The sequence below is a fragment of the Dicentrarchus labrax genome, unplaced genomic scaffold (genome assembly GCF_905237075.1).
Source record: "Dicentrarchus labrax unplaced genomic scaffold, dlabrax2021, whole genome shotgun sequence".
NCBI lineage: Eukaryota > Metazoa > Chordata > Actinopteri > Moronidae > Dicentrarchus > Dicentrarchus labrax.
Genome location: NW_026136720.1, coordinates 34660036 through 34683627, shown reverse-complemented (window position 1 = coordinate 34683627; position 23592 = coordinate 34660036). Strand labels below are relative to the sequence as shown.

The 23592-nt window shown below is 43.9% G+C and overlaps 4 protein-coding genes and 1 pseudogene across 7 annotated transcripts in view; 1 reads left to right on the top strand and 4 right to left on the bottom strand.

Annotated features, from left to right (window-relative positions):
• The window catches only part of LOC127352682 (scavenger receptor cysteine-rich type 1 protein M160-like), a 76793-nt pseudogene extending 70220 nt beyond the window's left edge, over nucleotides 1-6573 (bottom strand).
• On the bottom strand, nucleotides 3798-5447 carry LOC127352724 (tubulin-specific chaperone E-like). The gene is made up of 6 exons (XM_051381356.1): nucleotides 5164-5447; nucleotides 4924-5062; nucleotides 4757-4825; nucleotides 4501-4560; nucleotides 4334-4425; nucleotides 3798-4112 (listed from the first exon to the last, which is right to left on the bottom strand). The coding sequence occupies exons 2-6, from the start codon at nucleotides 5015-5017 to the stop codon at nucleotides 4017-4019; spliced, it is 411 nt and encodes a 136-aa protein (XP_051237316.1). The 5' UTR covers nucleotides 5018-5062; nucleotides 5164-5447; the 3' UTR covers nucleotides 3798-4016.
• Nucleotides 6574-8304: 1731 nt separating the features above from the next.
• On the bottom strand, nucleotides 8305-13217 carry ndufaf5 (NADH:ubiquinone oxidoreductase complex assembly factor 5). Of its 2 annotated transcripts, none has more exons than XM_051381332.1 (11): nucleotides 12883-13217; nucleotides 11667-11707; nucleotides 11527-11590; nucleotides 11386-11433; nucleotides 11201-11301; nucleotides 11006-11045; nucleotides 10152-10349; nucleotides 9817-9877; nucleotides 9343-9426; nucleotides 8764-8846; nucleotides 8305-8570 (listed from the first exon to the last, which is right to left on the bottom strand). In XM_051381332.1, exons 1-11 carry the CDS (start codon nucleotides 13105-13107, stop codon nucleotides 8484-8486), a joined length of 1032 nt encoding a protein of 343 aa, XP_051237292.1. In that variant the 5' UTR covers nucleotides 13108-13217; the 3' UTR covers nucleotides 8305-8483. The 2 variants fall into 2 exon arrangements, with proteins under 2 accessions (XP_051237292.1, XP_051237291.1); XM_051381331.1 differs by having other exon boundaries at nucleotides 11201-11304; nucleotides 12883-13216.
• Nucleotides 13218-14024: 807 nt separating this feature from the next.
• Nucleotides 14025-20883, top strand: esf1 (ESF1, nucleolar pre-rRNA processing protein, homolog (S. cerevisiae)). 3 transcript variants are annotated; one of them, XM_051381270.1, is made up of 13 exons: nucleotides 14025-14117; nucleotides 15581-16298; nucleotides 16373-16486; nucleotides 16678-16787; nucleotides 17650-17802; nucleotides 17900-18014; nucleotides 18540-18717; nucleotides 18804-18989; nucleotides 19119-19246; nucleotides 19354-19444; nucleotides 19600-19682; nucleotides 19774-19932; nucleotides 20050-20883. In XM_051381270.1, the coding sequence occupies exons 2-13, from the start codon at nucleotides 15603-15605 to the stop codon at nucleotides 20398-20400; spliced, it is 2364 nt and encodes a 787-aa protein (XP_051237230.1). In that variant the 5' UTR covers nucleotides 14025-14117; nucleotides 15581-15602; the 3' UTR covers nucleotides 20401-20883. The 3 variants fall into 3 exon arrangements, with proteins under 3 accessions (XP_051237230.1, XP_051237231.1, XP_051237232.1); XM_051381271.1 differs by having other exon boundaries at nucleotides 14105-14123; XM_051381272.1 differs by lacking the exon at nucleotides 14025-14117 and adding an exon at nucleotides 14437-14456.
• Nucleotides 20636-23592, bottom strand: part of acaa1 (acetyl-CoA acyltransferase 1) — a 7717-nt gene continuing 4760 nt past the window's right edge. The window contains exons 9-13 of the mRNA XM_051381361.1: nucleotides 23292-23482; nucleotides 23039-23218; nucleotides 22418-22473; nucleotides 22209-22354; nucleotides 20636-22119 (exon numbers count right to left, since the gene is read on the bottom strand). Of these exons, the coding sequence (XP_051237321.1) occupies nucleotides 22044-22119; nucleotides 22209-22354; nucleotides 22418-22473; nucleotides 23039-23218; nucleotides 23292-23482 (649 nt within the window). The 3' untranslated portion in view covers nucleotides 20636-22043. The remainder of the gene's footprint in view (nucleotides 22120-22208; nucleotides 22355-22417; nucleotides 22474-23038; nucleotides 23219-23291; nucleotides 23483-23592) is intronic.

Sequence of the window (23592 nt, the reverse complement as noted above, 5' to 3'; positions counted from 1 at the left end):
AATACAAAGCACACACTACTTTAAAAAGCCCTGGTGAACCTGGACTTGTGATAACGCATCGTTGGGAAGAAAATATTGGAAGTGAAAGTACAGTAAGCTTCGTCTGTCTGATTGGAAATGGGGCCAGCTTTGATTCAAGCAGCAAGTAGTCATCATCAGTCAGCACACTTTCCTTCAGGTGTTGAACACTGGCTGCTTCTTGTTACATCTCACAGCCTTGATAAATACTCTATCTTCTGCATTAGGCCTGTAGGGTTCATCTGGAAACAACAGCAGTGAATACAATGATGTTGTTTTTAAGAACTCTTGGAAGCCATTGATTTACTGTTTCATTGTTATTGAACAGAAGAAAGTAGAGATAATCTGCCAACTAGTGTAAAATAACACGATGCTGTGGGTTGGTTTTCCTCCTGTCCTCCACAATGTTTGAGTCAGCAGCCACTGATGCACACACAGGACCTGGACACATGCATTAGTGGACAGATGTCAGAGTGATGAGGCTGCCACACAGTCGCTGCTCCAAGCAGTTAGGGGTTCAGTGCCTTGCTCAAGAGACCTCGGCAGAGCCCAGGAGGTGAACTGGGATCACTACAGGTGTGTGTGTGTGTGTGTGTTTGTGTGTGTGTGTGTGTGTGTGTGTGTGTGTGTGTGTGTGTGTGTGTGTGTGTCAACGTGGGTACATTACTGTCATTAATGATGTCATTGATGATGTCAGTGATGGGCTTACCTGAACAGGTGAGATTCATTATGAAGGAAGAGGAAACTGATCTTGCACAGTCACTCAGAGAAGATCCAGACTGAACACAGTTAGAGGTGATCACCCACACAGGTCTGACTGAAGACTCCTCTCTCTCTACTACAGAAACAGCAGAACCACAATCCAGATTTCTACAAACAACATTTGCTTCCTTCAGGTTCCAGCCTCGGCCCATCACTGGTCTCCAGTCTCCATTATGTTTCAGCTCCAGTGTTCCTGCACAGCGACTGTCTCCTCCCACCAACCTGACCTCCTCAGACTCTGAACAGAAACAAGAGAGTCATCAGTAAAAGAATAAAGTGAGTTTCATCAGAACAGAAATGAACCAATCAGAGCTGCAGCTCCTCTTCTACCTGAGCAGGTGAGTCCAACAGCTCCCAATACACTGACACTGAATACACTGGAACACTTGGTATCCATTTTTAAACACTTTCAAACAATAAAACAACATCATCATCTGCAGATTCATCTATTCTGTTCCTTCTGCTCAGGTACTCCACAATCTTTGCTCTCCACACAAAGACGATTCTTTACTTCTCTTTTCTTTCTCTATTTACCTGTTGAGTTGGGTGTTCCTTCAGTCTGCAGTGCTGAGGAGAAAATCAGAAAATACTCATCAGTATGAAGCAGCATTTTGAAAAGAGGACAGTCGATCGATCGTTTACACTTTTGATAGGCAAACTTTAATGAATTGCACCAACACAGTAGTTGTCTTTCTTTGTATGGGTCCATTAAAGGTGATGTTGACATCCTGCAGTTAAACTCTCTGAAGTGCATTTCTGTGAAACACTGTCCCTCTGATAAATGTTCATTTGATCAGAATCTGCTGACAGATTACAGATTACAGGACTGTGGTTCCGTTAGCACGCTGAGCTCTTACTATCACATTAATGCTGTCAGCGTCAGGACATGTGACATGTGTTCACTAATTACCTGATATTTATTAGTTCTGATGATTTAGTGAAGTTGACCTTTGACCCCACAGACGCACAAACAAAAACAAAACAAACGTCAATATCTCAGCAACAACTTCCCAGTGACAGTACGCACACACAGCTACACACACCTTCTGACACCACTGAATTATTGCAGAGAGATAATTACTAAAAAACAATCATTGACTAAAAAGTTCATTAAAAACTGGGTTTGATTTGATGAAAATCTGAAGGATTAAAACTTTACTGTATACAATTTTACACTGTTTTCCTTTTTTTCTTCCTTTCATACATCAATGTGTGTGTGTGTGTGTGTGTGTGTGTGTGTGTGTGTGTGTGTGTGTCCTACCTGAGCTCCACAGCAACAGCAACAGCACCAACAGGTGATCCATGTCCAGGTAGAGCGTCTCTCTGCCCGTCTGTCTGCTGTCTGCTCTGATGTCTCACATGTGCTGTCCTCAGTGTCTGTCTGTGTACAGGAAGAGGTGGAGCTTTACTGGAGTATATCTGACTGACTCTGTCACAGTAGTTATAAAACAGACACAGTTAGAGTCTTTAAACTGAATTAAACTGATTTAAACTGAATTAAACTGAATTAAACTGATTTAAACTGAATTAAACTGAATTAAACTGAATTAAACTGATTTAAACTGAATTAAACTGTGTGTGTTTCCTGATGGTTCTCTTTGTTAAATAAAGTTTTAGTCCATTAAAGGTGATGTTGACAGTGTGTGGTCTGCAGTTAACTCTTAAATGGACAATCCTCTATAAATGTTTTGGACTTATAATTAATTGCTATTTTCTAATGTATGTAGGCTGAAATTATATAATTATGACCTTTATTTTCCAGCTTACAGACTGTATCTCCCGACATACATTGCCCATTGAGGGTATAAATTTAACATTTTTCCCTCTTGCGTAACCCTTTCAGTCCCGCCCACTGTTTAACTGCGTACAGGAACCGATCGCTCTATCTGGCTGCCAATCAGCAGATCAATATCTATGGTCTTTCTGAGCAGAATGAGCCGTCACTCTTCCTGTGTGTTGCTATGGTGATCCAAACCACATGTGAGCAGTTTGCTTGTCTGTTAGCACTCGCAGCCATTTTGGATTTAGTGGTCATTCATGGTGATTTGCACACGTTGTATTTGAACCAACTCCTCCTATTTGAATTGATCGGATACACTTCAGATTTGGACACAGCCATCTAAACACATTCACCATTAAAAGTTGTGCTATTTACGACATCCCGTTGAACGGCGTGCCCGTGGCCGTGGCGTGGAATTTCAAGGACTCGCCATGAAAGAGGGATTCGTCATAACTTCTGAGTACCTGATCTGATCTCAATGAAACTTCATGTCTGATAAGAGTCCCGCCCTGAACACGTCTATGTGATAATATTCAGTAATAGTGAGAGCGCCACTACACTTTTATGTATCTCTTCCAGCAGATTGACCAGATCCAGCTGAAGTTCTGTCATTTATCATAGAAACATCTGAACTAAACTTCTACTCCTCTCGTCTCTCTAACCCACAATGCATTGCTCACAGAGACAATGAATGTTAATGATCCTGTGGACACGAACCTTCAGACAGGAACCGACTCAGCAGGCGACCAGTCGGTGAGAGAGAGACAGATAATGTAACAATATAACAGAAATATAACAGATAATAACAGATAATAACATAATAATATAATAATGTGATAATAATATAATATAGTGATAATAATATAATAATGTGATAATAATATAATATAGTGATAATAATATAATGTGATAATAATATAATAATGTGATCATAATATAATATAGTGATAATAATGTGATTATAATATAGTGATAATAATATAATAATGTGATAATAATATAATAATAATATAATAATGTGATTATAATATAGTGATAATAATATAATAATGTGATAATAATATAATAATAATATAATAATAATATAATAATATAATATAGTGATAATAATATAATAAAGTGATACTAATATAATATAGTGATAATAATATAATGATAATAATATAATAATGTGATAATAATATAAAATAGTGATAATAATATAATAATATGATAATAATGACCCCAGCAGACAACAGTGAGTGACAGATTTTTATTTGAATTTCAATGTCAGACGATTTAAACAGAAACATAAAATAACATCTCTTGTTGTTATTGATACACATTGAATATAATATGAAATACAGTCAGTTTACTCACTGACAGAAAGGTTCATTTTGTCGTTTCTATCAGTGACTGAACTGATTATTTTACGGATATTCAGGATTTTCTTCACCTCCTGGGTCCAGGTCCCGGCTCAGGACCAGCGGACCAACACCTGGTCTCCGTCCTCTATGGAGTAAAACTGTAGAGTCTTCAGGTCGCTGTCGATCTCAAACTCCGTCCCAACTTTCTGGAGAGAAAAGAGCTCGACTGTGTTAATGTGGAGCTCAGTGCTGGAGCTGGCCTCTAGTGGCCATTAGAGGAACTGCAGTCTGCCTCTAGTGGACATTAGAGGAAGTGCAATCCGCCTCTAGTGGCCATTAGAGGAACTGCAGTCCGCCTCTAGTGGCCATTAGAGGAACTGCGGTCTGCCTCTAGTGGCCATTAGAGGAACTGCAGTCTGAGTTGTACCTTGAGGCTGGTGTAGGTGAGCTTCAGATCTGCAGCAGGAACCTTCAGCAGTCGGTACAGGAGTCCCTTCACCTTCTGGACCTCCATGGAGGCTGCGGAACAAAACACAGTTACACTCATCGGGATTCTTTTTCAGCCGGAAACAGCAGAGAGAGGAGGAAGTTTACCTGGAAGTTTCTTCTCGATCGGCTTCCGCTCGCCGTCGTCTGGACACACAAACGTGATCTCTGGAGAGGAGAGAAGATCGGATCAGAACTGGCTTACTGCGTCTATTTTAAAGTTTTCTTAAACCTCTAGAAATCAAGAAGACCTCATGACCCCTTGTTAAGCTTTGGCGACCCCTAGTGGGGGACAGGACCCTCAGGTTGGGAACCTGAGTGTTAGCCAATCAGAGGGCTGAGAGCAGAAAGAGGCGGGACTAACTTAACAGCTGGTTTTTCAGGGCAAACGACTTCGGCTTCCTCAGCTCGCCTTCCTCAGGAGCTCCGTACTCTGTAACACAGAACGAGACCACGTTCACCTTCCACTGTAATCAATAACACACACACACACACACACAGTCACATGGTGGCGTTGTGGGCGGGGCTTACTGTGGATGAGGCTCAGGTAACGTGGGTGCTGACAGGTGAACTCGCTGCCGGGCTGAGCCCCCCCGCCCGCCTTCAGCCACTCCTCTCCAAACATCTTGATGTAGTCGAGCTCCGCCCCCTTTCTGTCCTCGGGATGCACCTGATGGAAACCATGGCAACAATAACTCTAGATTTCTAGACTTTTTGTTGTTGTTGTTGTTGTTGTTGTTGTTGTTTAGCCCCCGTATGTTTACAGCTCACCTTGCTGCCGTTCAGAACCTCCAGTCCACCCAGTTTGGCGATCAGCAGCTGATCAGCTGTTTTAGGCCAACTCGTCCACCACACTCCACTGAGAGAGAGAGACAGAGAGAGAGAGAGAGAGAGAGAGAGAGAGACAGAGAGAGAGACAGAGAGAGAGAGAGAGAGAGAGAGAGAGACAGAGAGAGACAGAGAGAGAGAGAGAGAGAGAGACAGAGAGACACAGAGACAGAGAGAGAGAGACAGAGAGAGAGAGAGAGAGAGACAGAGAGAGAGAGAGAGAGAGAGAGAGAGAGAGAGAGAAGAAGAGAGAGACAGAGAGAGAGACAGAGAGAGAAAGAAGAGAAGAGAGACAGAGAGACACAGAACAGAAAAGACAAGAAAAAAAAAATATATAAAAACAAGACAAAAAGAGACAGAGAAGAAGAGAAGAGAAGAGAGAGAGAGAGAGAGAAAGAGAGAGACAGAGAAGAGAGAGAGAGAGACAGAGAGAGAGAGAGAGAGACAGAGAGAGAGACAGAGAGAGAGAGAGAGAGACAGAGAGAGAGACAGAGAGACAGAGAGAGAGAGAGAGAGAGAGAGAGACAGAGAGACACAGAGACAGAGAGAGAGAGAGAGAGAGAGAGAGAGAGAGAGAGAGAGAGAGAGAGACAGAGAGAGAGACAGAGAGACAGAGAGAGAGAGAGAGAGACAGAGAGAGAGAGAGAGAGAGAGAGAGAGAGAGAGAGAGAGAGAGAGAGAGAGAGAGAGAGAGAGAGAGAGAGAGAGAGAGAGAGAGAGAGAACAGAGAGAGAGAGAGATTATCGGCCGCCGGACAGTCAGACGAGGTCGGTGACTCGAGTCGGTTCGGTGTGTCCCGTGCTGTCGTCAGTCGGCGTCGGCCTCAATGACCAATCTGATTGGTGGAGTGCTGGCCTTTGACTAGTGAATCAGTGAGTGCACGAGAAAACCGGAAGTGACGATGGTAAACATACGACGCCAACGGCAGTATCTTGTTATTATTAGCCATCGTATTTTCTGTTCAGCGAGTAATGACAACAACGATCCTTCTTGACTACTATCAACACTCTCTGATGAAAACAATGACTGACGACAGCGTGCTCTGTGTTTACTAGGTCTAGAGTGATCCGTCATTTCCAGTTTTAATTTTTTGGGGCGACAACACAGATTAGCGCCACCTGCTGTTATGGGGATGTATTACGCCTTGCGCACGCGCAGAACGTACGCTCCAGTCGGCGTCAGTTTGGTGTGCACTTTTTTGACTGACTTGGGGAGACGGAGCCGACCTGTCCTTTACAGGTTGAATGTGTGTGTGTGTGTGTGTGAGAGAGAGAGACACAAATATTTCACCATCTTTAAAGCAGAGTCCTACCTGAGCTCCACAGCAACAGCAACAGCACCAACAGGTGATCCATGTCCAGGTAGAGCGTCTCTCTGCCCGTCTGTCTGCTGTCTGCTCTGATGTCTCACATGTGCTGTCCTCAGTGTCTGTCTGCGTACAGGAAGAGGTGGAGCTTTACTGGAGTATATCTGACTGACTCTGTCACAGTAGTTATAAAACAGACACAGTTAGAGTCTTTAAACTGAATTAAACTGATTTAAACTGAATTAAACTGTGTGTGTTTCCTGATGGTTCTCTTTGTTAAATAAAGTTTTAGTCCATTAAAGGTGATGTTGACAGTGTGTGGTCTGCAGTTAACTCTTAAATGGACAATCCTCTATAAATGTTTTGGACTTATAATTAATTGCTATTTTCTAATGTATGTAGGCTGAAATTATATAATTATGACCTTTATTTTCCAGTTTACAGACTGTATCTCCTGACATACATTGCCCATTGAGGGTATAAATTTAACATTTTTCCCTCTTGCGTAACCCTTTCAGTCCCGCCCACTGTTTAACTGCGTACAGGAACCGATCGCTCTATCTGGCTGCCAATCAGCAGATCAATATCTATGGTCTTTCTGAGCAGGATAAGCCGTCACTCTTCCTGTGTGTTGCTATGGTGATCCAAACCACATGTGAGCAGTTTGAGTGTCTGAATATTTGGCTATTATTTACAGTTTTTTCCAATTGCTAAAACACAATTTTGCAAACTAGGCTGGTTTCATCAAAATACTTAACACAATTCACAAAACACATGACCAAACTGCAAAATACCTCATATATCCTGTAAACTGAAGCACTGCAACCAGGGGCGGACTGGGACAATAATTTAGGCCATCTCAACCAAATTAACGCAAAACACCAAGAGTGAGTTAGGATGGGCGCCTACTGATGTAAGAGTGTAAAATAATAGAGCAAAGGCTCCACATGCACCCACATACAGGTTTTTCTGTTTCTTTCCCCTACAAAATAAATGTTAAATTGACCATTTTTATATGCATTGGCTATGTTCATATGACAACAAATATGTTCTTAATCTCAATGGGATTTTACCTGGTTAAATAAAGGTTAAATGAAACAATATAATACAAGGATTTCAATATTCATATAATTTATTATGTTGTGTCTATGTTAGTTAATATTCTAAAATTTGCACTTACATTTCTTTTATTAAGTCAGTTTTATCCCATCAGCTTCCACAAAGTGGAACTAACCTTCTCATGAAGCTGGTGGTGCTGGATAGGCTCTGGTTGTGTGTCTGTTGTCTCCACTAGTGTTTAATGTCTGACCTGCTCCCTTACTGACAAACAGGTCAGTTATTTTACAGCACTTCGCTGAATCTGTGGCTCTCTCCCTCTCTGCTCCACCTTTCCTCTTGGGCTGTCGATCTCGCTCCATTTTTCAAGCATGTAGAACTACAGGTGAGGGAAGGAGGAGGGGGAGGGGGTGCAACTTGGTGTGTGTGTGTGTGTGTGTGTGTGTGTCTGCAGTGCTGTGACAGAGAGCCTCAGAAAAAGAGAGGAGGGGGTGTGTTTGTGCCCAACGTTGCTGCTCAGTCTGTGTGAGCTTCAGTGAGGCAGATACCCTAATGAGCCGCACCACAGATTGTTTATTTCAAAATCAAGCGCGACCCCGAACCGAACCTCTGGTCCCGACCATCGGCGATCACTGAGCGGGACAGTTCAGCCGCCACTGCACACTCTCACACACACACACACACACACACACACACACACACACAAACACACAGAAACAATGTTCTCATGAAGCAGTTTTTTTTTAATTGCTCAAATTTAATCCAGATAATAAAGTACAACCCTTCTCCTCCTTCAGTTAAATAACATACAATATATTATGTACAGTGTGTGTGTGTGTGTGTGTGTGTGTGTGTGTGTGTGTGTGTGAGAGAGAGAGTGTGTTTATTAGCTCTGATGCTGCTATGATTTGTTGCTGTTGGTCGGCTGGCTGATCTTTGATAAATCCCCGAACGACGCCGTGGCCGAGCCTCGCTTCGCTGGTTTGGCCTGAAAAACAAAAACACGACAACGTTTAAAAGATTCAACCAGTTTCTATAAAATGTCTCCTGAAAGTGATGAAGAGAAACTCACTCTTTGATAAACTGCTGCATCATTCATATAATGAACTTTATTTACCATTGAAATGTCTCCTGATGAACAGAATAATAAAAGAAACACCCAAACCGAACGCCCGTCTCACCTGTGACTCATGAGGCTTCCAGCCAATCATGTAGAGGATCTCGAAGGTGGCGGGGACGGACCCGTCCTCGCTCCCGTACATCTCTGAATCAAACACAGACATGATACACTGCAGGTAAAAGAACTGGTCCATGTTTCATCTTAAAGACCGTCCAGACTGTATGAAGACACATTTACAAACCGTCTGCTGGGTCTTTGTTCTTTTCTGTGAGGAGAAAACTAAAATATATATTGTTATATTTAAAGTTTAGGTTATTTAAGGTCTCAATTCTGAAGAGCTGAACACTGAAAACACTGAATGTATCATAAAAGAAACCTACTGAGTCTGTATGATTGTTAAACACATAAAATAAACCTAATACAGGCAGAGAATTGTATAGAAACTGGGACTACAGCCGTCTCCTTCTGCTCTCTTTATGCTAAGCTACATTAGGCTAACCAGTGAGAGACAATACGACTTTACCAGCTCATCAAATAATCACAATACAGAGTTTCCCAGGTGTGGGACCAGGTGTGGTACCAGGTGTGGACCAGGAGTGGGACCAGGTGTGGACCAGGTGTGGACCAGGAGTGGACTTACCTTTATAAATAGCAGCTGCTGCTAATATGGTGTCTCTGTGTAGCAGTGACCTTCTGTTCCAGGCACAGTTACTCTCACCCATACCTGCACACAAACACAGATTATAGATTATATAGATTATAAATTATATAGATTACAGATTATATAGATTATAAATTATATAGATTATAGATTATAAAGATTATAAATTATATAGATTACAGATTATATAGATTATAAATTATATAGATTACAGATTATATAGATTATAAATTACATAGATTATAGATTATAAATTATATAGATTATAGATTATAAAGATTATAAATTATATAGATTACAGATTATATAGATTATAAATTATATAGATTACAGATTATATAGATTATAAATTATATAGATTATAGATTATAAATTATATAGATTATAGATTATAAAGATCAATGTGAGATTTTAATGTGAAAAATAAATAGGTGCAATTTAAACTGTTTCTACCTTGTAAATCAGTCATAACCTCGATGATTCCTGGATAGTGAACCTGAACTTCATCAATGTCCTGAAACAGAGACACAGACAGAGAGAGAGAGAGGGACAGACAGACAGAGACACAGACAGACAGACAGAGACACAGACAGACAGACAGAGAGACAGACAGGTTTAACTGGTTATAAACAGTCTCAATCTAATATTAAAGCCTCTTTATGAACAAACTAGATGTTGTTGTTGAAATCAATGAAACAAGAAGAATTACTACCACTACTGTCCACAGGGGGCGCCACATTCAACACAAAATAAAAGTCCCCTGTATGTTTGGTTGGTGTGTTTCTCACCACGGTGAGCATGGTGAAGCCGGCCCGGCCCAGCAGGTTGCCCAGGTCGGTGACGGCGGTGTAGGGGGAGACGTGGGGGGAGAATCCTCCCTCCCTCTCGGTCTCTGCGAGCTGGAGGGAACACCGCAGCTCGTACAGGGTCTCCCCGCCCACCATCGCCCCGATGAACACGCCGTCCGGCTTCAGCACCTGGTGGATCTGAGCGGAGGAGGAGACCGTCAGTTAAAGCTCGTTCCTCCCAAAGCTCTCCTGTTAAAGGTCCAGTCACATTTAAACCACTGGTTCCCAACCTGAGGGTCGGGACCCCCACTAGGGGTCGCCAAATCTTCACTGAAGGTCGTGAGAAAACTTAAAAATATATATCCAGTAGGTCGATAACTCAACATTTTGTTCACTTCTGTGTTCATTTTAAAGTTTAGATTTTTATTTAAGACGTAAACTCTGAAGACCTGAACTCTCTCAGCCTTCAGTCTCTGATCAACAGACTCATCCTGAGTTAGAAAACAACCAAAGAGCTGAGAGAACAAAGAGAAGAAAACAGTGAATCTGACACAACAGAAGCCTGGTGAGTCTGTTTGAGTGTTAAAAATAATACAAATATAAAATAAACTTCCTAAAAATATCAGGAGAACTGATCTCTGATGGAAATAATCTGCTCCAAATTCAAACTCTTCCTGCAGTTATTGTGTTCACTGTTTGTTGTTCTCTGCTGTTATTATTGAATTTAATATGAAATATACATAAAACCTGTCACTTTGTTTCGTAAGAGAGGAAACTACGACCTCCAGTGGGAGATCATCACAACCACACATATAAAATCATTCAGTGTTCATTGAACAGAAAGGTTTGCTCACCTGTTTGAGAGCTCCAGGGAGGTCGTTAATCCAGTGCAGGCTGCAAGAACACAGATTCAGTGATTTAGAGAAGATAAAGAAATATGTCACATTTAGATCTTATCTTATGGAAACGGGCATTAAATTCCTCCTCAGATCCTCCTTCCTCTGTGGAGAGACGCCGACAGACTCCATACGATCTGATGTAGGCCTCACCTCAGGCTGCTCACCACCAGGTCGAAGGTGTTCTCTTTAAACGGCAGAAACTCCTCGTCAGCGAGAACGCACCGAGTCGGGATCTCGCTCTTCCTCCTCTGCTTCTGGAGGAGGATTGCTTCTTTAGTTAAATAATAAAATGTGAAAACTTTATAAACAGACGGATAAAGAACCTGCAGGCTCACCAGAGTTTCCTCAGAGCCGTCGGTGAGGAACAAACGCTCCACCACCTCCTGAAACAGACAGTGTGTAACAGAGTGATTGATCCAGAGTGATTGATCCAGAGTGATTGATCCAGTGTGTAACAGTGTGAATACGGGCTGTACCTGGCTCAGGTGTTCTGCTATGTGACCTTTGCCCCCACCGAGGTCCAGAGCCAGAGGGAACGTCCTGAGGAGGCGGGAAGAGGGACGACGTTAGAGAGGAAGCAGACAGAGACAGTAACGCTGTTCAATGAGAAACTCACCTCGCGATGTCATAGACCCGATCTGCCACTCGACTGCCAACCTGCAATCAATCAATCAATCAGTCAGTCAATCAATCAATCAGTCAATCAATCAGTCAATCAATCAATCAGTCAATCAATCAATCAATCAATCAATCAATCAATCAGTCAATCAGTCAATCAATCAATCAATCAGTCAATCAATCAGTCAATCAATCAGTCAATCAATCAATCAATCAGTCAATCAATCAGTCAATCAATCAGTCAATCAGTCAATCAATCAGTCAATCAATCAGTCAATCAGTCAATCAGTCAGTCAATCAATCAATCAGTCAATCAGTCAATCAATCAGTCAATCAGTCAATCAATCAGTCAATCAATCAGTCAGTCAGTCAATCAATCAATCAGTCAATCAATCAGTCAATCAATCAATCAATCAGTCAATCAATCAGTCAATCAATCAGTCAATCAATCAGTCAATCAGTCAATCAATCAATCAATCAGTCAATCAATCAGTCAATCAATCAGTCAATCAATCAATCAGTCAATCAATCAGTCAATCAATCAGTCAATCAATCAATCAATCAATCAGTCAATCAATCAATCAATCAATCAGTCAATCAATCAGTCAATCAATCAGTCAGGTTTTCTCTACTCTTTAAAGGTCCTGATTCTTCTCTGTGTGTTTACTCTCTTATTGTTTTTACATTTAAAAATAAAAGAACAAAATGTTCATAAAATAGCAGCCAGAGTGGGTGGGGGGGCAGTGGGTACCGGGGGGCAGTGAGTACCGGGGGGGCAGTGAGTACCGGGGGGCAGTGAGTACCGGGGGGCAGTGAGTACCGGGGGCAGTGGGTACCGGGGGGCAGTGAGTACCGGGGGGCAGTGAGTACCGGGGGGGGGCAGTGAGTACCGGGGGGCAGTGGGCAGTGAGTACCGGGGGCAGTGGGTACCGGGGGGCAGTGGGTACCGGGGGCAGTGGGTACCGGGGGGCAGTGGGTACCGGGGGGCAGTGAGTACCGGGGGGGGTACCGGGGGGCAGTGGGTACAGTGGGTACCGGGGGGGCAGTGAGTACCGGGGGGGCAGTGGGTACCGGGGGCAGTGAGTGGGGGGCAGTGGGTACCGGGGGGCAGTGAGTACCGGGGGGGCAGTGGGTACCGGGGGGCAGTGAGTGGGGGGGCAGTGGGTACCGGGGGGGGGCAGTGGGTACCGGGGGGCAGTGGGCGGGGCTCCTACCTCGTCCCTCAGGTAGTCGTACTGCTGTCCGTCCTGAAGAGAACCGGCCCAGTTCTTCTGCCTCTTCTTCATCTCCCTGTTGAACACGTTCATGGTTCCGCTGTTCGACCCCGACAGTCCTCTGCGGGCTCCGGACCGGGACAGGAACCGGCTCCAGCTGCCAGAGGAGGCTGCCGGAGCGGAGCCGGATCCCCGCAGGACTCTGAGACACAGTCCGCTGCTCATGGTGCCGCTCGGCCCGGATTAAAGACAGAAACAGCACCGGAGCGCACTGCTTCCGGTCTGCTTCCGAGTCCCGTTCCCGTCCTCCGCTGTCTGACCTCCGCGAGGAGGAGGCGGGAAAACACGGACCTGGATCCTACTGGGCTCACTGGAAACTGTGGAACCGGATCAGAGTCTGGAACTGGACTAACAACAGTTTATTATTATTGTTATTATTATTATTATTATTATTATTATTATTATTATTATTATTATTATATTCTGTTTTATATTATATATTATATCACATTATACTAATTATTTTCTATATATAGTATATATAAGTACAATATAACAGCAGTGTAATGAAATACTAATAAATAATAAATACTGCGCTTTTATTTATTTTAATGTTTTTTGACGTTTACATTATGTGACATTAAAATTATATAATAATACAACAAACACAAAGAAACAGTTACAAAACGGTCCGAAAGTTGCGTAACAAGTGATTTTACCAATCAATAATGATGATTTCCTTTCTGCCATTAAACTAATATATTAATTGTTTAATCATAAAATACTACTAATAATAAAAATAAGGAACACAAACTAGAGATTAGTGATATGAAGATAAAGACTCATTAAATTATTAGATTAAATAAAATCAGTGCATATCTAACAAAATACGGTTGAATTTATTAGACTTTATTATTATGACTGTAGTTAATAATTAATAATCAATAATTGTACATTAATCAATTAAAGGATTAAAAACATAAAGGTAACTTTTACTTTAAAATACTGAATACTTTTGGAGACATGAATCCATCTACATAACTCTAAATGTTGTGAAATAAATTAAATACTTATAATAATCGTTTATTGATTAATAACAGCTTCCTGTAACCGTAGTTCGCGTTTTTCTTCGTGTGTCCCACTCGGCTCGCCTTACCAAAAAAGGGGCGGGAAGAGAGAAAAGATCACGGGAGAGTTGCATGCTGGGAAAACACGTGTACCAGAAAAGCGGAGAGGTATCGGTAAACTTTATTATTGATTATTGATTGATTATAAACGTCGTTTTAAACCCGTTCTTACACGCTGTCACAAGCTCGCGCTCAGCAGCGTTAACCGCCGTCTGGTTTTCCCGCCGTTGCTTCGTCTTCTTCACGGTTCCGACATTTTGTTTACATGTGAGGCACAGCGGAGAGCAGCGACAGTGAGACAGTGAGACAGTGAGACAGTTTCAGACCTTTATCTTTAATTTAACTACTTATATTACATATTTAAAACAACAGCTGGAGCTCCGGAGTTTGAAGGACTGTTCAGCGGTTGTTCCCCCGGAGAAAGGACTCCTCTGTCGGCCGTTAAAGGTTCAGTTTGTGGTGTTTTACAGGGCAGACAGTCAGCTGCCTTTAATGGACACTTTCATCACTTATAACCAGTTTATTGAGTTTTTAACATTTTATAAAAGAGCCTGAAGTCATACAAATCTAATGATTACACTGAAGTGCATTTAAAAAAATAGTATAATTATCTTTATTTAAATTGCACCATGGGGTTTTACTCACAGTCTCTTGTCATCAAACATATAAATTAATAATATAACTGCGTAATAATCAACATTGCAATATAGAAATTAGCATGAACCTGTAATTTCCTGTGTCCTGGTCTTCAAATATTGCTCTTTAAATGTAAGAAAACATGTTTATTTGTCCCCAAAATGTCACATCTTAACGATTTAAGTGGAAATTATATTTTAGATGGAAAATGGATCATTCTCACACGAATCGTGAATCATATCAGAATCACAATATCGGTCAAAATAATCTCAATATGATGTTTTTACCATATCGCGCAGCCTTTAGTAATACCGTGACATAAAGGACAATATACCATCCCAAACATTAATACATTCACATACGCCTAACATAATGTAAAATATAAAACTCATGGTCATTCGACTTACACGTAACATATACACCCACATAAACTATATATAATACCAAACTTAAATGCAATTAATGAAGTTATGAAACAGCTAAACAGCAATATAAACACATAGTGTAACCTAAAGCAGTGATTGGAGCCAAAGGGACAAAACAAACCTGTATTCATATCTGTGCAAAATACCTTCTGACATCGGATTTTATTTATTTATTTGCACAATTAAACACAACAGCAGAATCAAAAGTATAAGAAAATAAGCAAATTGACCTAATTAAGTGACTAGTATCATTAATTGATTATAATAATGTTTTAATAACATTTTCAACCTGCAGACTGATCAGTTACTTGCTTATTTGTGTCAGAACTAGTTATTTATAATCATTATTCTTTCTCTTTCTGTCCTTTTACATAAAAGATACCAGAGTTCTCCAATAAACGTTTAATATAAACCAAAACTAGGAGCTAAAAGAGGCTGAGAAGAGTCTAGAAAGTGAAGAGGCTTGTTGCTATACGTTACCTAACAATATGCCCTGTTTTTATTTGTCAGGTGACACTTGAAGTTTGCCGGCATGTCGTCCAAAAAGAGCGGCGACGAGCGCTTCCTGCGGGTGCAGAAGGACCCCAGGTTCTGGGAAATGCCCGAGAGAGAGCGCAAGATCAAGATCGACAAGCGTTTCCAGTCCATGTTCCACGACAAGCGCTTCAAGGTGAAGTACACGGTGGACAAGCGAGGCCGTCCCATCAACCACACCTCCACAGAAGACCTGAAGCGCTTCTACAACGTCTCTGACTCTGAGGAGGAGGAAGAGGAGGACGAGGAGGAGGGGAAGAAAAAGAAGAAAGTGAAGGAGAAGGTGGTGAAGGCCGAGGAAGAGGAGCAGAGCAAAGCTAAAGCGGAGCCTGAACGTGGAGTCCGAGTTATTGAAGAGGGCGAGGAAGACGATGATGAGGAGCAGTCTGCAGAGGATGATCTGGGAGAAAGCGTCACAGAGGGCAGTGAGGAGGATGAAGACGACGATGAAGAAGACGAGAGCGATGTGGAGAGCGGGTCAGACGAGGAGGCGGAGTCCGGTCTGGACTCAGACAGTGACAGCGGGCCGGATCTGGCCAGAGGGAAGGGAAACATAGAGACGAGCTCAGACGAAGACGACGACAGCGACGACGATGAAGACGAAGACGAGGTGGGCGCCATCCTGAAGAAGGAGGAAGAGGAGATTGAACACGACTGGGGAGAGCTGTGCAAGGACGCTCCACGGAACGACGAGGTGAGGTGGCGTCCGGTGGGGGGGGGGGGGGGGGGACAGTTTGAACACGTTTGAACTGTTTGTGAATGTTTCAGGTTTCGACCCGACTCGCCGTCTGCAACATGGACTGGGACCGGATTAAAGCCAAAGACCTGCTGGCTCTGCTCAACTCCTTCACACCTGAAGGAGGCGCCGTGCTGTCTGTGAAGGTAAAGCTGCTCTGACTGTATTTTATTTTGAAAATGTCTCTATTCCCAACTTCCTGTCAATCTGGAAATGGATGAAATTGATAAAATATCCTAAAAATAATAATAGATTATAGATTTTAATCGTATTTTAGCTCCTCGCTGTTGTGTCTGTAAAGTGAGATTAACTGCGGTGCATTCTGGGTATTGTCCAGATCTACCCATCAGAGTTTGGGAGGGAGAGGTTGAGGGCGGAGCAGACTCAGGGACCGCTGGAGCTCAGAGCTCTGCCCGACGACTCAGACGACGACACTGAGGAGGAGAAGTAATACACACACACACACACACACACACACACACACACACACACACACACACACACACACCAGGAGTTACTCTGAACTTAAAGGACCAGTGTGTAGGAGTTAGCGGTGCCTTGCAGTTTAGTTTCAGATTGCAAACATGATGAAGAAACTACGGTGGCTGTGAAAACCAAACACTGATCTACAGTCAGTGTTTGGTTTGTCCTTCATGGGCTCCTGTAGGAACATGGAGAAGTCCTAAACATTGATTAAAACGTCTCATTCTAAGGTAGAGATTCTTATATTCATTATAATGTACACTGATAAGTTATAATTGATAGAAAATGTGTTTTAATGCGTCACCAGTACTGAGGACGTCTGATCTTTGTCCACGAGTTCCCTTAGTTCTGTATCACAAACCTCTGTTGAACATTGGCGTACATGTCTCAGTATTTTGTCTGTGTAAATAAAATAAAAGTTGTTAAATAATTCCCTAAAGATATCTACTTTCATTCCCCACAACCCCAATAAGCAGCTTCAGTGTTTGGACCTCAGAATAAAACCCTGCAGTGCTGGTGAAGTTCTCTTAAACGCCGACGTAAACACAACTAGTTTAACACTAAGACAACAAAATGGATTAAAAGATTCAGGGTTATGGTTGTGATGAGTTTGGGTTCTGACACCGGATGTGTTTTTAGGAATAAATTAGTATTGATCTCACTGTGACAACAAAACCAACATGGAACCAGTTTTCCTTCATATTCTTTCAACAGTACGGACATAAAATTATATCTTGAATTAAATTTAATTAAATAAACCTGCAGGACCTCAGTTTATTATCATTAATGTGTGTGTGTGTGTGTGTGTGTGTGGGTCTCCTCTCAGGGTTTACAGAGAGAAGATGCGGGACTACCAGTTCAAGCGACTGAAGTATTTCTATGCCGTTGTGGAGTGCGACTCAGTCGACACCGCCGCCAAGATCTACGCCGAGTGTGACGGCTACGAGTACGAGAGCAGCTGCTCCATGCTGGACCTCCGGTAGGAGTCGCAGAGCGCCGACAACACAAACAGTACCTGAAGAGAATCCAGCCAGCAGTGATCTCTAATCGATCATTTTTACTCCTCCACTGATCAGGTTCATTCCTGATGATGTAAAGTTTGACGAAGAGCCCAAAGATGTGGCGACGGATGTGAACCTCGCCGCCTACACGCCCAAACTGTTCACCTCATCGGCCACAACGACCTCAAAGGTAAAGAGGTGAATGGTTACCTTACAGGAAGCTCAGTAGTTCCTCGGTGACGCTGATGGAAGACGGGACGCTGAGCGACGTACAGATGTTACAGAGAGTTAACAGCAACCAAACTCTGTCTCAGATATTAACATCAGCTTTATTGTTTTGTTGTCGACTCCTGATATTTACTTCCAGTTTACAGAAAGATTAGCCACTTCCTCTGCTGATGATTCAAAGAGAACAACATTCAACAGTGTGACCAAACAAACTCTCAGAACTACAGTACTTCATTATAAAGCAGTTTAGATATTATGTTTGACCTCATTAAGATTTCAGTAATACTTGGATTCATAGTGCAGCTGTATACAGTTGCAAGGTTAAACTCCCCTAAAGAGCCGATCTCCAGTCTTCCCAGTACATTATAGTTTATAATTTATAATTTATAATGGCGACTGGAGAAAGGACAGTGGTGTAAAGTGTACAGAATTTCAAAATAAAAGAAACAGGATGTTGGGTCTGACGTGTCTGCGTTGAACCAATCAGGTGCAGCTGACGTGGGACGAGACGGACCACGAGCGCGTGACCGCCCTGAACAGGAACTTCAACAAGGGCGAGCTGCTGGACATGGACTTCAACGCATACCTGGCCTCCTCCAGTGAGGACGAAGAGGAGGAGGGAGGGTTTGTGTTTGGAGAGGAGGATGGAGACAGCACAGCAGGAGGTGAGACAGCAACCAGAGAGACATTACTGTGGGGAGTAACGGGGCTGTAGCAGCACTCAGGAGCTGTGTGATTCTTTGTGTCGTAGATGAACCGACTGAGGAACCCGACGAGGAGGAGAAACCACAGAAAGACGAAGAGAAGAAGAAGATAAAGAAAAATAAAAGTGAGGAGCAGATCTCCAAATACAGAGAGCTGCTGAAAGGAATCCAGGACAAAGAGAAGAAGATACAGGAAGACAAAGACATGGAGATGGAGATCACCTGGATGCCAGGTACGACAATACACTGTACCTGTATTGATTATTGATCAGTATACACTGTATCTTTATGGGTGATATTGATCAGAATACACTGTATCTTATCTGCAGTCAGATAATGAACTGATATTTGATCGTCTGCAGGGCTGAAGGAGACGACGGAGCAGCTGGTGAAGAAGAAGCTGGAGGGGAAGGACAAGCTGACGCCCTGGGAGGAGTTCTTGGAGAAGAAGAAAGGCAGAAAGAAGCAGAAGAAATCTCAAAGAAAACAGGTGAGTAACAACCCGTAACAGCAGGTGTATTCCTGAAACTGAAAGAGAGAAAGTTCAGCTCCCTCTGTAGTTTTATTAATCAGTTTAATATTTGTTTCTTGATTCAGGGAGACAGTGAGGAAGAGCTCAGCGAGGACGAGCTTCCTCCTGACGTCGATCTCAGCGACCCCTTCTTCGCCGAGGAGCTCGCTGCTACAGGTGATCAATACTCTGAATGAACCAATCACAGCAGACGGGTTGGAGGACATGCTGGTGTCTTTTTAATTCATATAAATAATAATTAAATGTTGAGGCAGACGGGGAGAAAAGAACGTGAAAGCAGATTGTTTATCGCTGTCTGATTGTGTCTGCAGACGGGAAGAAACAGAAGGGGAAGAAAAAGAAGAAGGAAGAGGAGCGGACAGCTGAGGAGGAAGAGGAGCTGAAGAAACAAAAGGTCAGAGTTTAATCCCAGCAGCTTCGTGAAATCACCAAACCTGTGGACCAGAGCTCAACGTGTGTGTGTGTGTGTGTGTGTGCGTGCGCAGGCGGAGATGGCTCTGCTGATGGAGGACGAAGACGACGAGGACGGCAAACACAAACACTTCAACTACGACCGGATCGTGGAGCAGCAGAACCTGAGCAAGAAGAAGAGGAAGAAGCTGCTGAAGAAGGGCGAGGAGTCGCTGGAGGGCGACGACTTCCAGGTCGGACAGCGGGACCAGAACTCCAAAAACCAACCGCATACACCCACTGTGTGTCATTATGTATTAAACCCTCTTCTGTCTGTCTGTCTGTCTGTCTGTCTGTCTGTCTGTCTCCAGGTGGACGTTAAAGACCCTCGTTTCCAGGCCATGTTCACCTCCCACCTGTTCAACCTGGACCCGTCCCACCCCGGCTACAAGAAGACCAAAGCCACGCAGAGCATCCTGACAGAGAAGCAGCGCAGACGAGAGGAGGAGCAGCGCCGGACGGAGGACACGCTCGGGGGGAGGGAGGAGGCAGCCGCCGGGAAACAGGAAGTGGCGGGAAAGAAACGGGAAAATGACTCTGACGCTCCGTCGGTCGAGGCCACTTCGAAGACATCCATGGACCCCGGTCTGTCTCTGCTCGTCAAGTCCATTAAGAGCAAAACGGAGCAGTTTCAAGCTCGGAAGAAACAGAAGCTTGTTTAGGTCTGAGACCACAATCAGAGACTGTTGTTCACTGACTGAGACTGTTGTTCACTGACTGAGACTGTTGTTCACACACTGACTGAGACTGTTGTTCACACACTGACTGAGACTGTTGTTCACTGACTGAGACTGTTGTTCACTGACTGAGACTGTTGTTCACTGACTGAGACTGTTGTTCACACACTGAGACTGTTCAGAGACATTTTTAGTAAAAACTGAATCCTGTTGCCTCCGATCATGTTGAAATGTTTTATTTTGAAACAGAAGATCAGATTTACGAAGCTCTACAGTTATTTCAGAGTCATTGCACATGGTAGCAGTGATTGATCGGACCTCATGCAACAACGGGTCGGTTCTTGGGACGGAAACTGTGACCCCCCCTCGCACAAACAGCACAGAGCAGATCGCACTGGGAGGAACTTTATCTCTGCGCTCTGATGGCAGCTGTACTGTTCATATTAAAACAAATATTCTGAACAAAGACCGCAGAGTCTCTTTAATATCTTTGTGAATGAAACAAAGATATCAAACTGAGCGGGAGAGGCAGCGTTATCTGGCAGGTTCAGGGGGTAGATGCTGCAGCCCGACCGATTCTTATTAGAACAACATTGATCTTACAGGGAAGACCTGACAGATTACTGATGTTGTAGCCGGTAGAGTGAATATCTGAGCTGGAATGAAAATGACTGCAAAAAGTCCTCAAAAGGCTGCTTTCACTAAACAAATAACTTCATTAACATTTATATTAATACATTTATATTATCCAACTCATACGAGCAGGAGGGTTTGGATCTGAAAATGTTCTTGCACGAGGTCCGTTACCTGCCGATCAAACAGTGGTTTGGATTGGTCCTTAGATTTGACGTAACTCATTCAGAACATCCTCAAATACTTTATCTTTACACACAACTTCCTGATTACTGAGTGGAGACGTGCCAGCGTGGCACAAATGTGTTTCTTTACATTTCATCTGACAGCTACCTGCAATATTTCAAAGTCCTACAGCTGCTTCACAATAAAAGCCTCTTGCTTTAATTGATGTGACAGTTGAGGACTGAAACTAAACCACAACAAACACAGAGAGACTGCGACTGAAGCGGGATGAATCAGGAAGTCAAAGGCACTTCTACACAAGTATTATTATAATTATCTATATCATCATTAACAGCTAAAGTACAGCAGCATTAGTTCAGTGGGAGATTAACGTAACACTTGATCTCTGCAGCCCCTTTCAGACCTGGAAGGTTATTATCTGTTACAAGGCTCATTAAGTAGCGTTATTAATGTGCTAACTACATTCAGCTTCAGAGCAGACAGATCTTACTGCTGTTAACAGCCAGGTGTCCGAACGAACACAAACAGGTTTTTCTGGCTGTAATCGTTCATATTGGAGTCAGGTGACGACATTTATATCATGCAGAAAGTTTAATTCCTGCTTATGAACAAGAGGAAGCAACAAAACCCTGAAAACCACCCGACTGTTGTTTTAAGATGGAGGAACATTGTGACTCTTTCTGCTCCAACTACCTGAGAAAGCATTTAAAGCAAAGTTACTGGTTCTTGTAGAAAGTGTAAAGATTATCCGTCATGTCTGAAAGGGGCTTTTAATCACAGTAACAGGGTCTGTGGTCTGTGGTCTGCTCCTATGGTCCCGGGTATTCGAACACGGCAGCGGCTCCCATCCCGGTGCCGATGCACATGGACACGACGCCATACGCCCTGCGGGGAGGGAAACACGAGAGGGGGGAACTGTGAGAAAGCTCGGTAACACACAGCCGAGTGTCGTCGGCGCGGCGGCTGAGACGAACCTGCGTCCTCGGCGTCGGAGCTCGTTGAGCAGCGTCACCACCTGTCGAGCTCCAGTGCAGCCCAGAGGGTGACCCAGAGCGATGGCTCCTCCGTTGGGATTCACCTTCTCCGGAGGGATTCCCAGCTTCTCCACGCAGTACACCGCCTGGGGGGGGAACACGTTATCGATAAGGTCTCAGGAGATCCACACTCAGACGTCTGAACTCACCTGACTGGCAAAGGCCTCGTTGATTTCAAACACGTCGATATCGGACACAGTCAGACCTGAAGCGGAGACAGAGATCGTTAATACTGAAGAGCTGTAGCAAGTAAAGCTAACGATGTATTTAACTTCTCTTGCAGACATTGCTAACAGCGGCTAATGGCTAATTTAGCTAGAGGTTGGTTTTGTGCTGGAACGCGATCAGCTCAGGATTGATGTCGTTCCGATTGCGAACTTCCGAGGTAAATGGATCGCATTAGCATAACCACAGCCACGGACCCTTCCTGAGCCCCGCCCCTTTTGACTCTGTGCTCCAATGACAGTTGAGCAAGCGTAGATTAGCTTAGCATGTAGCATATCTAAGTACAGGAACTCCACATTTCTTTCACAGGATGGTGAAGTCATGACCGGCCCTACTCTGGCTCTGTTTCATGACTCCGCCATCCTGGGATACAAAATATCGCGTACAGGAAAAGAAAGTCGACCAAGGTTTGCTCAACTGTCATTGGAGCGCAAAGCAAAAAGGGGCGGGGCTTAGGGAGGGTCCCCATTTGGACGAGCCGTCCCCGGTTACCTGCGCTGGGTTGCACCAGCTGATGCTAACATTGGTTTAGTACCACGTCTTACCGGCCTGCTCCAGAGCCGCAGGGATGGCGAACGCTGGTCCAATACCCATAACGTCAGGAGGGACCCCCACCACTGCGCTGGCCCTCAGGACCCCCAGGACCGGCAGACCCAGAGCTTCGACCGCTGACCTGCGACCGACCAGCACGGCCGCCGCTCCGTCACTCACCTGGCTGGAGTTACCTGAGACAGAACGTGTGTGTGGTTAAAACCGGCTGAGAGGGGTCAGTTCACCTGTCGGCTGAGGAAGACTCACCTGCCGTGGTGCTGCCGTCAGGTTTGAACGCCGGCCGGAGCTTACTGAGTCCCGCCATGGTCGTTCCCGCTCTGATCCCCTCGTCCTTAGCGACGGTCACCTCGCGCTCTTTACCGCTGTCGTCTATAACCTTGGTGGTGACGGGAACGATCTCCTGCTCGAACAGACCCGAGCTCTGCGCCCGCGCTGCTCTGCGAACGGGACGAGGAACCAGCTCGGTTAGCTCGTTAGAGATTAATTACACAACAAGATCCAAAATCTGATCCCCAAAGAAATGTTGATGTTATTTGACTAAAAACTG

Coding starts and splice junctions, on each gene's coding strand:
- LOC127352724 (XM_051381356.1), bottom strand. CDS start 5,017: ATGTTTGGAGAGGAGTGGCTGAAGGCGGGCGGGGGGGCTCAGCCCGGC. Junction 4,826..4,923: donor TTACCTGAGCCTCATCCACA/GTAAGCCCCGCC, acceptor TCTGTGTTACAG/AGTACGGAGCTCCTGAGGAA. Junction 4,113..4,333: donor TCACCTACACCAGCCTCAAG/GTACAACTCAGA, acceptor TTTTCTCTCCAG/AAAGTTGGGACGGAGTTTGA.
- esf1 (XM_051381270.1), top strand. CDS start 15,603: ATGTCGTCCAAAAAGAGCGGCGACGAGCGCTTCCTGCGGGTGCAGAAG. Junction 17,803..17,899: donor TGCTCCATGCTGGACCTCCG/GTAGGAGTCGCA, acceptor TCCACTGATCAG/GTTCATTCCTGATGATGTAA. Junction 19,445..19,599: donor CGAGGAGCTCGCTGCTACAG/GTGATCAATACT, acceptor TTGTGTCTGCAG/ACGGGAAGAAACAGAAGGGG.
- ndufaf5 (XM_051381331.1), bottom strand. CDS start 13,107: ATGAGCAGCGGACTGTGTCTCAGAGTCCTGCGGGGATCCGGCTCCGCT. Junction 11,046..11,200: donor CTGGTGGTGAGCAGCCTGAG/GTGAGGCCTACA, acceptor GTGTTCTTGCAG/CCTGCACTGGATTAACGACC. Junction 8,571..8,763: donor GGAAGCCTCATGAGTCACAG/GTGAGACGGGCG, acceptor TTTGTTTTTCAG/GCCAAACCAGCGAAGCGAGG.